The sequence below is a fragment of the Leptinotarsa decemlineata genome, unplaced genomic scaffold (assembly GCF_025532065.1).
Source record: "Leptinotarsa decemlineata unplaced genomic scaffold, Ldec_3_MD MMD2_P_RNA_scaffold_1, whole genome shotgun sequence".
Taxonomy (NCBI): Eukaryota; Metazoa; Arthropoda; class Insecta; order Coleoptera; family Chrysomelidae; genus Leptinotarsa; species Leptinotarsa decemlineata.
Genome location: NW_027412523.1, coordinates 4,645,456 through 4,659,864, shown reverse-complemented (window position 1 = coordinate 4,659,864; position 14,409 = coordinate 4,645,456). Strand labels below are relative to the sequence as shown.

The 14,409-nt window shown below is 39.6% G+C and overlaps 2 protein-coding genes across 5 annotated transcripts in view; both read right to left on the bottom strand.

The window, feature by feature from the left end:
• The window catches only part of LOC111507279 (vesicle-associated membrane protein 3), a 32,159-nt gene that overhangs the window by 9,159 nt on the left and 8,591 nt on the right, over positions 1-14,409 (bottom strand). The gene's annotated exons all lie outside the window — the stretch shown is intronic.
• Positions 5,475-14,409, bottom strand: part of LOC111507278 (zinc finger protein rotund) — a 312,056-nt gene continuing 303,121 nt past the window's right edge. For all 4 annotated transcript variants that reach the window (XM_074180541.1, XM_074180626.1, XM_074180577.1 and 1 more), the window contains 3 exons: positions 12,025-12,260; positions 9,922-10,211; positions 5,475-7,010 (listed from right to left, as the gene is read on the bottom strand). In XM_074180541.1, coding sequence (XP_074036642.1) covers positions 6,514-7,010; positions 9,922-10,211; positions 12,025-12,260 — 1,023 coding nt within the window. In that variant the 3' untranslated portion in view covers positions 5,475-6,513. The remainder of the gene's footprint in view (positions 7,011-9,921; positions 10,212-12,024; positions 12,261-14,409) is intronic.

Below are 14,409 nucleotides of genomic sequence, written 5' to 3'. Positions count from 1 at the left end.
CAAATTGAGTTAAATAGCTCCCCGTTGCTTGATATATTCTTACTAGATAATCGTGCTTTGTCATCCTAGAATAATAAGTAATATTTATTAATTTATTGACTTGTTTTTTTGACTCCAACTCTAGCCTAGTTGTTCTGAAGGAGTCGGAAGATTATTTTCTTGGATAAGCCGAGGTCTTCATGTCCTCAAGGGAGACCTTATGCATTAGCAGATTCATTTGTTAACATGGGGGTCACCCCGTTCAGTGTTGAAAATCAAGTCTAGTTCATTGGCTACCAAATTACCAATCTTGAATAGAAACACTCCGATATCTGCTTTTTCAGAGCCAATGTCCCTACAGAGAAGGGAATCTGAACTCCAGATGACTTTGAAGACACTACAGTAATCCAGGACGAGGCTTTGTGGACTCTGCTGGAGATTGATTAATCACAAATGGTTCGTAGGATGGCGGAAGAACAGGGTGTCAGCTCCCATGCGGTTCTTGATGGATTAAGAAGTATTGAAAAGGTCAAAAAGCTCGAAAAAAAAGGGTGCCGTACGATTTCAACGATCGACATAAATTGTCACGTTTCGAAGTCTGTTCTTCTTTGTCATTGCGCAACCAAAACGATCCCTTTTGGGTTGGATCGTCACGTGAGATGAAAAAAAAGTTCGTTTAGGACAACAGGAGACGTTCAGAACAGTGATTGGACACCGATGAGCCACCCAGGCACTTCCCAAAGGCGAAAACCCACCGAAAAAGACTATGGTAACTGTATGGTTGTCAGCGGCTGGTGTTATTCACTATTACTTTCTGCAACCGGACCAAGCCATCACAGCACGGTCATATTGTAAGAAAATCGAAGAAATGCACGGGAAATTGCGTCAGTAGCAGCCGGCAATGGTCAACAGGGTGATAGGACACCACGTGACAATTTGGTGTACTCTGGTTGACTGGGTGATCTGTCTGCCGTGTATGGCGAGCTGAGAGGGAACCTGGCTGGTGTGATGACGTCACAGTCTGCCTGAATAAGGGCTACTCCTACTACGGAAAAGTGACAGGTTGAGGAAAGCGTGCCACGTGACTGGGTGGTCTGTCTTGTTGAGGAATAAGCCTGGTCGTCTGTTTGAATTGTTCATGTCCACAGAAAATTCAAATCTCCCGACACGATGTTCTGAGATGCAGAAGCATATGCTCTGATTAGCTGGCAAACTGCGTGACAATTTTGGGACGCCAAGTGACAACTTGATACACCCCGATTGGGTGACAGCGCACTACGTGACAATTTGGTGTACTCTGGTTGACTGGGTGATCTGTCTGCCTTGTATGGCGAGTTGAGAGGCAACCTGGCTGGTGAGATGACGTCACAGTCTGCCTGAATAAGGGCTACTCCTACCAGAAATGTCCACCCTAATTTACCGTTTGGAATGAGGCTGGGCATAGCAGATCACCTTATGATGTAATACAAAGGCCAAGGCGTAAGCGCATTTGTGGCGCCGAGGTCAAACTGCGAAAGAGAGCGAAAGAGGCAGGACTGGCAGCAACTATAAGTGCACCCTCCTCCTCCTCCCCCACTTCACCTCCAACAGCAAGGCGGCAGGCGCCAAGAGCTCCGCCTTGAATAAAGGCAAAGAACCGGTTGCCCCTGCAGGAAAGCTCCCTCACTTGTGCACCTCCACGGAGGGAACCCCAAGAAGGTTGAAGAAGCCGCGCAACGATAGTGATGTCCCTGCACCTTCCAAAACCCTCGCGGATGCCACCGTGAGACACCCCAAGGTTGCCAAAGAGAGTGTGTGTTCGGCGAGTCTTCGCCTATACCTGCCGGATGGACAATGACCTAGGAGGACAACTCCTCACGAGGATGTACAATGGGTCACATGTGGCCTAAGTGATGTGAGTCTACACTCAAGCTCCCTACTCTATAGATTCAGAGATATTCGGCCAACCTTGCACCCGGATAGTAATCGGTCGCTGAATATCCTACGAAACGTTGCCATTTGGTGTATCGCAAGAAGCACGCTTGTGTAGGCGGCGCGCGAACAATAGGGTGGACTCTGTCCAATTCGGATCTTTTCGTTGATAAGCGAAGTAAACAATTGTTTCATTCATTGACTTATTGTATATTCTTCAACACCTTCCAGCAGCGTGTATAGCAAAATACTTTTTTCTGAAGCTGGCCTATTTACGCAGACAAGCGTAACCGTTTACTACCTCTTAATGCAGGGAAATTAGTATTTCATTCACCATAATTTGCCTTTAGTACTAATTCATTTTCTAAGTTGTAGAATGACTGTGAGATTACTGATTGTATTTCTTGAGTGATGGTAACTAAATAAGCGATTAAGTACCTAAAAATATTTTCTTAAATCCAGAATTCAGCCGGATCGGGCGCAAGTTATCCTCGCCATAGAATAGATCAAGCAATAATGTCGATTTAACAAGGAGGTTACGTACAGCGCCATCTGTCCGCGAATAGATCAATCAATACTGTCGATATATCAAGGAGGTTTCGTACAGCGCCATCTATCGGCGAATAGATCAAGGAGGTTTCGTACAGCGCCATCTACCGACGAATAGATCAAGCAATAATGTCGATATATCAAGGAGGTTTCGTACAGCGCCATCTACCGACGAATAGATCAAGCAATACTGTCGATATATCAAGAAGGTTTCGTACAGCACCATCTACCGGCGAATAGATCAAGCAATAATGTCGATATATCAAGGAGGTTTCGTACAGCGCCATCTAGCGAAGAATAGATCAAGCAATAATGTCGATATATCATGGAGGTTACGTACAGCGCCATCTACCGGCGAATAGATCAAGCAATACTGTTGATATATCAAGGAGGTTTCGTACAGCGCCATCTACCGGCGAATAGATCAAGCAATAATGTTGATATATCAAGAAGGTTTCGTACAGCGCCATCTACCGGCGAATAGATCAAGCATTAATAATGTCGATATATCAAGGAGGTTTCGTACAGTGCCATCTACCGGCGAATAGATCAAGCATTAATAATGTCGATATATCAAGGAAATTTCGTACAGTGCCATCTACCGGCGAATAGATCAAGCAATAATGTTGATATATCAAGAAGGTTACGTACAGCGCCATCTACCGGCCAATAGATCAAGCAATCATGTCGATATATCAAGGAGGTTTCGTACAGCGCCATCTACCGGCGAATAGATCAAGCAATAATGTTGATATATCAAGAAGGTTTCGTAAAGCGCCATCTACCGGCGAATAGATCAAGCAATAATGTTGATATATCAAGAAGGTTTCGCACAGCGCCATCTACCGGCGAATAGATCAAGCATTAATGTCGATATATCAAGGAGATTTCGTACAGCGCCATCTACCGGCGAATAGATCAAGCAATAATGTTGATATATCAAGAAGGTTACGTACAGCGCCATCTACCGGCGAATAGATCAAGCAATAATGTCGATATATCAAGGAGGTTTCGTACAGCGCCATCTACCGGCGAATAGATCAAGCAATAATGTCGATATATCGAGGAGGTTTCGTACAGCACCATCTACCGGCGAATAGATCAAGCAATCATGTCGATATATCAAGGAGGTTTCGTACAGCGCCATCTACCGGCGAATAGATCAAGCAATAATGTTGATATATCAAGAAGGTTTCGTAAAGCGCCATCTACCGGCGAATAGATCAAGCAATAATGTTGATATATCAAGAAGGTTTCGCACAGCGCCATCTACCGGCGAATAGATCAAGCAATAATGTCGATATATCAAGGAGGTTTCGTACAGTGCCATCTACCGGCGAATAGATCAAGCAATAATGTTGATATATCAAGAAGGTTTCGTACAGCGCCATCTACCGGCGAATAGATCAAGCATTAATAATGTCGATATATCAAGGAGGTTTCGTACAGCGCCATCTACCGGCGAATAGATCAAGCAATAATGTCGATATATCGAGGAGGTTTCGTATAGCGCCATCTACCGGCAAATAGATCAAGCAATAATGTCGATATATCGAGGAGGTTTCGTACAGCGCCATCTACCGGCGAATAGATCAAGCAATAATGTTGATATATCAAGAAGGTTTCGTACAGCGCCATCTACCGGCGAATAGATCAAGCAATAATGTCGATATATCAAGGAGGTTTCGTACAGCGCCATCTACCGGCGAATAGATCAAGTAATAATAATGTCGATATATCAAGGAGGTTTCGTACAGCGCCATCTACCGGCGAATAGATCAAGCAATAATGTCGATATATCGAGGAGGTTTCGTACAGCGCCATCTACAGGCGAATAGATCAAGCAGTAATGTCGATATATCAAGAAGGTTTCGTACAGCGCCATCTACCGGCGAATAGATCAAGCAATACTGTCGATATATCAAGAAGGTTACGTACAGCGCCATCTATCGACGAATAGATCAAGCAATAATGTCGATATATCAAGGAGGTTTCGTACAGCGCCATCTATCGACGAATAGATCAAGCAATAATGTCGATATATCAAGGAGGTTACGTACAGCGCCATCTACCGGCGAATAGATCAAGCAATACTGTTGATATATCAAGAAGGTTACGTACAGCGCCATCTACCGGCGAATAGATCAAGCAATAATGTTGATATATCGAAAAGGTTACGTACAGCGCCATCTACCGGCGAATAGATCAAGCAATAATGTTGATATATCAAGAAGGTTACGTACAGCGCCATCTGTCCGCGAATAGATCAATCAATACTGTCGATAATTCTGTCAAATAAAGATTCCGAGCTTGAGAGTTACAAACTGACAAACAAACATAATTACAGGTGAAGCTAATAAAAGCGTGTCAATAGATGAAGGTTTTTGCAGTGGATTAGTTTGTTAAACCTGATCGGGCTTTGACAGCTTCAAAAAAAACAACAATTAGAGATTTAAATAATTTATTTATACATTTAATGAACATTCTATATAACATTAAATTTTAAGGACACCGACAACTTGAAAGTATTATTTCTAAAAGTGCTGAGAATGTCTAAAAGTTTGCTACAAGTGTAAATGAACGGAAAGAAAAATTCGTTGTGTTGGTAAAAATTCAAAAAGGAGATTTCGTGAACTCACATCCACCACATACTTGGTATAATTTTGTATATATCTTACATTTTTGAGTCGAACATATATTCGAACTTTTTTAAATGGGATCGGAACTGACTCGCTAAAATTAACCTAACACCTTCAATCCATTCTTAGAAATTTGTTGCAATATGTACAAATTGACTATCTCTTAAAATGTATCCTTTCAGTACGAAAAAATATCACAGTTATAAATATTTATATCAAAAGAAAATATGGTACTTATGCGTAAACGCGTCTTAAATGATACTGCTTCTCTAAAAAACCGATACTCTGATTAAATTGTGGATTACATGGTATGAAATGGAAAATTTCGTAGATGTCCTCACATCAAGTCGTGACGCAAAAAAAGGAAATGAAATGAATGAGGCAAAACGAAAAACATAAATGATAGTACTTTTTATTAATAAAGTATGTAACAAAAACCTTTCTTCATAAATACATCTATAATCACAAGCTAGGAAAGCTCAACTTCAAAATTTGAAAAAATATTTTACAAACTCAACATACACGTCAATATGTTAACAATAAATGAAATAAAATTTAACCCTAGGTAATACTTTAAAGCTTGTTTCGAAACTTAAATTAACAAGTGATGTGATAAACGTTAACGTAACGTAGATTGGCAACAAAATATGTACACAAGTACCGGAACGATATACACCAATGGTATACAATTTTGGAATATATCAATAATAAGCAGAATCAAATAAATGTTTATTTTTTTCTAACCCTACCATTTACAAACTGTACAAAAACTTCCGAAAGAAAACAGAAACGTATCCCCCGAAGAACTTTTCGTACAGCTTGTATTAATACTATATTCGCACCGAAAACTTAATTATATCCACAACTGTCGAAACGAAAAATGTCTACCAAATAATGCAAAATGAAACATTCCTCAGAATCCAAATAAAAAAATTGCTTTCATTCAAAAATGAAAATAAAATTCCTTCTGATAAATAAAATATATTGAGCTATCTTGTTTTGGGGACGAAAATTCAAACAGAAAATAAACCTTTAGAAAAATTAAATAAAATATACTTCTATGAAAACGTTGAATTCTGGTCCACAAAAATAAAATTGAACTACATTGATTCTTCTGTACAACCTTAACAACTACAACTATTCACAATGTCTTTATACCTTTTTCAATTCATGAAGCGGCGTTTCCCGTAAAAATATGTAAAGGGTTTTCAAAGGAAACGCCACCCACATAATCTTGCACTCTTTCACGGATATTACAAATTTTAAGCGAAACCCGAATGAAAAATTTGTTACAATTAAATTCAGCTATTGGTTCGTATCCAACCAAGCTGAGAATTTAATTGCAACATAGCCTTATAAATTAAATTAGTACGAGATCACGGGCAGGCATCTGATCACAAGTTCCGTGAAAAACGTCCCTAAACCATAGCATACTTTACTTATCTTTACCTAACCCTAAGATAGAATGCTCCATCAAGGATGTAGGGTTTGGCTGGTGAGCATAGTTCCTTATCTGATGCAAGCTGATCAGCTGGTTAGGGAATCCGTTAGAAGGCTGCGACTTCGGTATATCCAAACTATTCTGTTTCTGGAAACTCAAAGCATCGTATATGTAAGGTCTGTTTGGGGCCAGTTGATGATGGTTGAGGTTCAAGTGACCCGACATGGAATTGATCGGAGTGAATGCTGAGTTGGTGTTTGATTTCGAAATTGACGTGTCGTAGGAATTTCCCAGGTTCGTGTTGGGTGTACCAGGAGGGGCGGGAGGATTCTGACCAAGCTGCTGCCTGATGATGACCAAGTCTTCGTTCTGCTCCAAAATCTGACGGGGAATATCGTTGGGGTAGTCGTGCATGTTCTCTGCGCTATCTGGGCTCACTTTGGGCCAGTAGGGATGGTCCAGACCGCGGTGGTTCAGCCCTGGGAAAAATTCTGATTTTTAAATAATGGAAATTCTTCAGAGTTGATGAAACAAAGGGCTACATTGGCAATGCCTTCAAAATTTTTCGAATTACTACATTTTAACCTATTTTGGCTACTAAGTCCTTGGAGTTAGTGTACTTTGTTTTGTAAAAAAAGCAAAAATGAATATTATTATGGTTTCACCAAAAATGTATGTAGGTCAAACCCGTTCTGCAAAGCTCCAATACATTTGGAGGATGTACTAACATTTAAACAGAGAATACACTCCACACTATAGATTGTAAAATTTTTGGGTTAGGAAATCGTTTGCCCTAGTTGGGTCCAATCAACATGCCTGCTCTTTCATGATGCTGGGTCAATCTTGAAAGTAGGAAAACATTTTTTTCCACTGCTTAGGAGCCGCCTGACTGCTCTATTTCTCCCATGTCTCTGGGAAACACTGCAGCTTATGGGCTTATTCCCCCCATCTTTTTCATGACACCCTTTCCAACAATCTTGTGCACTATACTACTTTATACAGGTCATTTGCCTGTTCTTCTGGACATAATTTGGGTGGTCCATTAATGATTTGCCTCCTATGATCCATAAGATTATTTGACTCAAATTTATGGATCCGAGAATCACGATAGTCATCTTCATCTTAATCAAGTTGGAAACTTTTCCCTTACCCTTTCAACTGTCTTTCGTCAGGAGGACGAGTGGTTCATAACGTAAGGTATTTTGGTAGCGACATAAAGGTCAATACCCCTACCTGACTGGGGTATTTGATGAACGAACTGTTCATTTTAACACACGTCGTGGGGCCTTCACTCAACCGAGCGACGGAGCCTTCTGAATCGAGTGGGGTCGTCTACAGTGTAATCTACAGCTTCCCTAACTAATGGGTTATCATAAGTTTCCGCTGACTCGAAAACTCTCTGATTTCTCGACTGAATGGACTGCCGTATAGTTAACAGTTTCAAATCTCTGCGGATGGCTTCATCCTGATTAGTTTATTTTGCAACCTTTCCAAAATGGAGAGGTTTGACGGAGCGGCTTGTGCTCAAGCGCCCGAAGCATATATAATGACAGGCTTGAACATCATATTGAATAATAAAATCTTATTTTTAAGACTGAGTTTGGAATTTCTGTTGATCAGATGATAGAGTTTGGCTGTCCTCATTTGTACTTTACTCTTGATATATTCGATGTGACTTACCCAGGTGAGTCGGCAGTCTACCCAAAGATCTAGGTATTTGACTGGCGTTTGCCATTCGATCTCCCTGCCTGAAATCGTGACTCTTGTATCTGGAAAAACGTTACTTCTCCCCAAATCTATCACCTGAGTTTTTCCTGGATTCACCCGAATCTTCCATTCCAGGTACCAGCGTTCAAGGCCGTCTAATGCGCGTTGCATGTAGACGACCGCCAACCCTTGACCCATGGAAGAAGCGAGGAGAGCCGTATCATCGGCGTAGAGAGAAACCTTCACGAGATCGAACCTCGGAAGGTCGCTCACGTAAAGGCTGTACAGTAGTGGAGACAGCACAGCTCCTTGAGGTACTCCAGCTTGGAGACAGGGTTTCTTCAATTCGGACCTGAAATGTTCTGCCTTTCAGGAAGGACCTAATCCACCGGATCAGGCTCTGAGGCAGGTCGAAATCGAGCATTTTGTGTAGTAAGCCTTCATGCTTCGGTCGAAGGCTTTCGAAATTTCCAGGAGGACGAGATGAACTGTCTTCCGATTGTTCAGCTCTGAGTTGGAATTTTCGACCAGTCTCAGGGCCTGCAGCTCGGTGGAGTGTCCCCTCCTGAAGCCGAATTGTTCATCAGGCAGAACATTTCGGTCTTCAACTTCTTCGGTCAGTCTTTGCAGCACAACACGTTCAGCCAGCTTAGCCGTTGAGCAAAGCAGACTAATTGGACGATGATTCTGGGGAAACAGCGGGTTCTGGCCCTGTTTCGGAATCATGACAACTACGGCATGCTTCCATCTTCGGGGGAAGTATTTGAGGGCGATTGAGGTGTTGATTATGTCCAATAGATATCTGATGAAGTTATCCGGGAGCTGCTTCAACAACTTACTGTTGATTGAATCAACTGATCCGAGAATAATATGTTTTCTCTTCTATTATAGTAATTTACGACGAACAATGATTATACAATATTTGGTAGAAACCCTAAGTAACCTGACTCAATGTCTAATACTACTTTTTGTACAGTATGCCAATTTGGAAGGAGACATGAGCTCTCATTGATATCAAACCCAAATGTTTCCCAAACCTATTTCAATCACTCTTCGGTCTAATACTCTGAACAGAAAACTGTCCAAGTTTCAATGGTTTCATGTCTTGGATAGGTTTTCTGGAATTTGTCCAAGACGAGGCACAATCCATGACCATAAAACTGCTTAGCTCTCCACCCATTTCTTGACCAAAAGATTGTAATTTCCAGGATCCATAAGAGTTTGTCATTGAAAACGGCCAATGACTTATAGAATCAGGATTAAATAAGGCAACTTCAACCATTTTCTGGCTGCAATTTCCTGTGTATTCTCATGGAGGTGGGAAAATGTTTCAGAGCTATTCAGGCGAGCAATAACAATTGACTCGTGATTGATGGAGACGTCAAAGAGAAATGGACCATTGTTCTGTCATTGAACATAGATCTAAATGCCCTTTCAGCATGGCCAAAAATGTTCAAGGACTGGCGTGCAAAGCAACATGCATTCCAATATACTTCTAAATTTGTCTTTGGCATGCCCAGAACATAGCTGTGGAATTCTGGATTTCAAGGATGCCAGATTCGTGAGATTGTTTCGTGGTCATTATCATAAGTATGGTTGTTGGTGTTTTGCAGATGAATTATACAAACTAAAGTAAATCGTGTTGGCGTTTACAAACTGAAGTTGAAATCAAATGAGGACAGTTGTGAAACTCACCTAGCCCAGGCCCTATAGGCGGCCTTTTGTCCGTTCTCTCGGCGTGTTTCTGCATGTGCTTGCTGAGATAGGTTTCCTGGGTGTAACTTTTGCCGCAATACTGGCAGATGTGCGTCTTGAGGTGTTTGCTCTCCTTGTGCTTCGGTATGTGTTCCAAGAGAGATGGTTCGTCACTGAAGCACTTGTAGCACGAGTTGCATTTATACGGTTTGTCTGTCTGGTGGCACCTCGAATGTGATTGGAGATTGCTCAGTTGTGAAAAAGCCTTCTGACAACCTGGGTGTCTGCATCTTGAAGAAAAATAGAGAAGTTCAGTTAAGTCAGGTGTACAAAGAGAATAACTCATTGCAATTATTATTTATTCAATTGATTTATTATCAACATGCTCATGTTCGAAATCTTCAACGATTGATATTTGATTGATATTTTCTGTTGTTTTTTGAGGCGATCCTTACTTTGAGTACTGTTAGTCCAGTCAAAATTGACCAAAAAATTATAGATGCGGCAATAATTCGCATATAGAGCTAAAAATCAGTTTCTTCTACTTTTTCCGTGAAAATACGCCAGACAAAAGTTGTATTTCCTTTAAAAATTGTGTCCTTTTTCTTTTAGAATTCAATTACTGACATATGGAGATTTCAATAATCGAAAACACCATTATGCACTGCTTAATGTTGTAATTAATTGTGCACATAGAAGCATTCAGAAAGATTGACTAATCTTGGCTAGAATTCTCGGAATTCTCGACAAGAAGGTACCTGAACTTTTCAGAAAGGTTTCATAATTATTATCTCTAAACGCAGATGAAATTAAAGGCGAGGAATACGTTTCCATATATTGAAATTCACAATTATGCGAATAAAAAATTAATATAATGAAGATCTCGTTATAAAGACGCTACAAATGAAATAGTGAAAGTTTTTTCATACCCTGTCTAGATTATTGCTACGTCGACCTTGCCAATAAAAATATGAACCATATGCATATTCAAATAAGCAGGAAAAGTATAGTCAGTTAGGTTCATAATGTAAATGCATATAGTTCAATTTGTGACAATCGATTTTTTGCGTCAAAATCTATATTCATGTACACGTGCTTGTTCAACAAATGATATGCAAAAATTACATGCCATTTCTGTCAAGGAGGAGTTTAAGCCAATGATAAAAACTAATAAGGTTACCATAGTTCAATTCAGATGGATTTTTTATGTCCTCATTTTGTAATCATTATTTTTTATCAATCTCTGCTAAATAGCTTGCTATTAATGAGACCAAAGGGCATTCTTTCAAGTTAAACTAGTCCTTGATGTTAATTTCAACTACAAAACAGGCAGAACGCTGTGTAGAGTTTTCAACATCCTCTCAACAACATTGTGATATAAGTTATTCTGTTGACTGTACTTTATTTAACTCATTTCAGTTTAATAATTCAGTTAAATTCAGAAAATACTTAATTTAACAGATGATTCGTTTTCTAGTGACTTTTCTTCATTTTAAGGTTATATGCTAGTGACATTTCGGAAAAAACGGTTGGTAACTGTCAACGACCACTTTTCCAAATTCGTATGATTTGAATGTCCGTTTTGACGTGTGGTTTAAACATGAGTTTAAACGAATTTTCAAATTTAGTCAAAGCGAGAGATAATTTCTGCATCATTTGTATTACATATAAAATTGATTACAGAATTGAACTATCAAAACACTGGCATAAACGCCAATGCGTCAAAAAAACAAATGAAGGTCTCAACACTTAGGTATGTCAAATACAATTGATTAAATGTTGAAATGTTGACAGTTATCAGTGGTGCCAACTATGAGGTTAACCCTAAAAAAGTAGATTTATCACCAAAAAGTAGCTCCGTGAATAAATTGTTATAGGAAATAAGATGTGGAACTGATGTGGTGAATGAATACTGTTGTTTTTCTATAATTTATATTGTAGTTGTTGCAATTTTCGGAACTTTAGAGAACTGTAACTTGGAGATGAGAGTAGGTATTCGCATTCATAATCAACACGTCAAATTAACTGAGGACAACAAAACATTTTCTCAAAATCGAAGTTTGCAGACTTCTGTTGATGAGTTATCGAGTCGAAACAACTTACTTGTAAGGTTTGTCTCCGGTATGCGTCCGAATATGCTGTTGAAGGTGACTAAGTTGAGTGAATTTCCTTTGGCAAATTTCACACCGGTACGGTTTGATACCTAAATGTATTCTCGTGTGTTGTGACAGATAGGAACTATTGGCGAATGCTTTGCAACACTGCGAACACTTGTAAGGTTTCGCTTCTCTCATATGCGCCTGCGTGTGAAGTTGGAGTTCAGCTTTTGATCCGAAAACCTGAAAAACAAAAGTTCACATGAGGCAATACATCACCGAAAATCAATCAATTCAGTTCGTCTGGAGTTGCTTGCATGCTAATCTACAATTTCGATTTCGGGGATTAATTTCACAACTTTTTTTGTTTGCGAAACATATAAAATCTTCTCAGTTAAGACCTATTAACATCCAGAATGTTTTTATAATAATATTTAGCACCATGTTTAGTTTCACAACTGGTATGGAATTGGATGAGGACATGGATCACCAAAGCACACACAGTTGAATAAGAAAGTATTTCTAGGAACTCACAAAAAAAAGTTACAAGGATCCTCTGAGAAAAAATCGCTGAACAGCTTCAACAGAACAAAAGTTGGTACAGGACAACTCTGTAGAAACTATTCTCTTAGAGCAGTCATTATGGCCTTCGGGCCATAATGATTTTTTCAGTTTGTTCCAAGGGAAAATATAAAAAGGCTAGTGGCGCAACTGCGAGTTAGTCTGCGTAGGAAAGGCGAAGAAAAATGGAACTTTCAGTATTTTGTGATTGAGTGATTGTGAGTGATTGAGTAACCATAGCTGATCTCAAAGACTATAACATTAAACGACACTATGAATCGAAACATCTTCAAAGTTACCCCAAGTATACAGGAAGTTTGCGGAAGGAAAAATTTGAAGCTTTGAAACGCGGACTCAAATCGCAGCAATCTTTGTTTACCAACGCGAATACTGAACAAGAGCCTGCAACTTACGCCAGCTTTCGTGTGGCTCTTGAAATCGGAAAACGTGGCAAACCATTCACCGATGTAGAAATGATAAATGAATGCTTGATTGCAGTAGCCGAAGAAATATGCCCCGAAAAGGTAAATTTATTTAAAAGTGTCAGTTTGTCAGCAAACACCGTGGCTCGGAGGGTGCAAGACATCGCAGAAAATATATCATATCAACTGTCTGACAAAAATGGACATCATGAGTGGATTTCTCTAGCATTGGATGAGTCAACGGATGTGTCAGATACTGCTCAGGTGTTGATTTTTAATTGCGGAGTAGATAAAAGCTATGAAGTGTATGAAGAACTTCTTGATATTGATAGTATTCACGGCACGATAACTGGGGCAGATATTTCAAAGGGAGTTGAAAATGCCATTAATAAAAAGAACCTTCGATGGAGAAATTTGAAATCTATAACAACTGATGGAGGCAAAAATATGTATGGTAAAAATAAAGGAGTGGTTGCACTTGTGTCAAAGGCTGTAGAGAATGATGGTGGTTCAAAACCATCAGTCTTACATTGTATCATTCATCAACAGTCCTTGTGCGGAAAATGTTTGGATATGTCTGAAGTTCTAAAACCAGTCATATCAGTTGCTAACTTCATCAGATCCACCGAGCTGAATCACCGACAATTCCGCGAGTTTATTCAACAGATTGGAGAAAATGATTTACCATATCATATTGCCGTACGCTGGCTTAGTTGCGGAAAAGTCCTTAAGCGCTTTTTTGAACTTCGAGCAGAGATCGAGTTTTTTTTAAATGAGAAGCAGCGCCCTTTTGCCGATTTAGAAAATAGTGAATGGATGTGGAAGTTAGCCTTCTATGTCGACTTGACAAATCATATGAACGAACTGAATTTGAGATTGCAAGGAGAAAATCAGCTTCTCCCTGATTTATACACCAATATCAAATCCTTCAGGCAGAAAATAATACTATTTCAATCGCAATTACGTAAAAAATGTTTCACATATTTTGAAACATGTGAAATATTCAGCCACACTTCTGGGATCACCCACGTAGTAATAGATGAAGTGACAAAAAAGTTCTAACATTTAAGCATCCGTCAATTCTATCGTTGCTGAGAAGGTTTTTTTTCAAAAAAGACAAAACGTCCATTCCGTTAAAACTTTCAGCGAGAAATGAATAGTTCTTCAATTTGAAATAACTTCCCGCTCATCCCTCGTAAATGAACTGTCAGTGTAATAAAATATTCGAAAGTGCATGTATCAGGTTGGTGTTCAAACGTCCGATCGGATTTGTATTCGGAGGCAAAAACTGGTTCTGGGATCACAGACGGTAATTAAATTTAATATTCGCAAATCTAATGATCAACGATCTAACGGGAAATTACACTAGATGTTGACCATTCGACTGGGGGATATTTACGGGATTATAA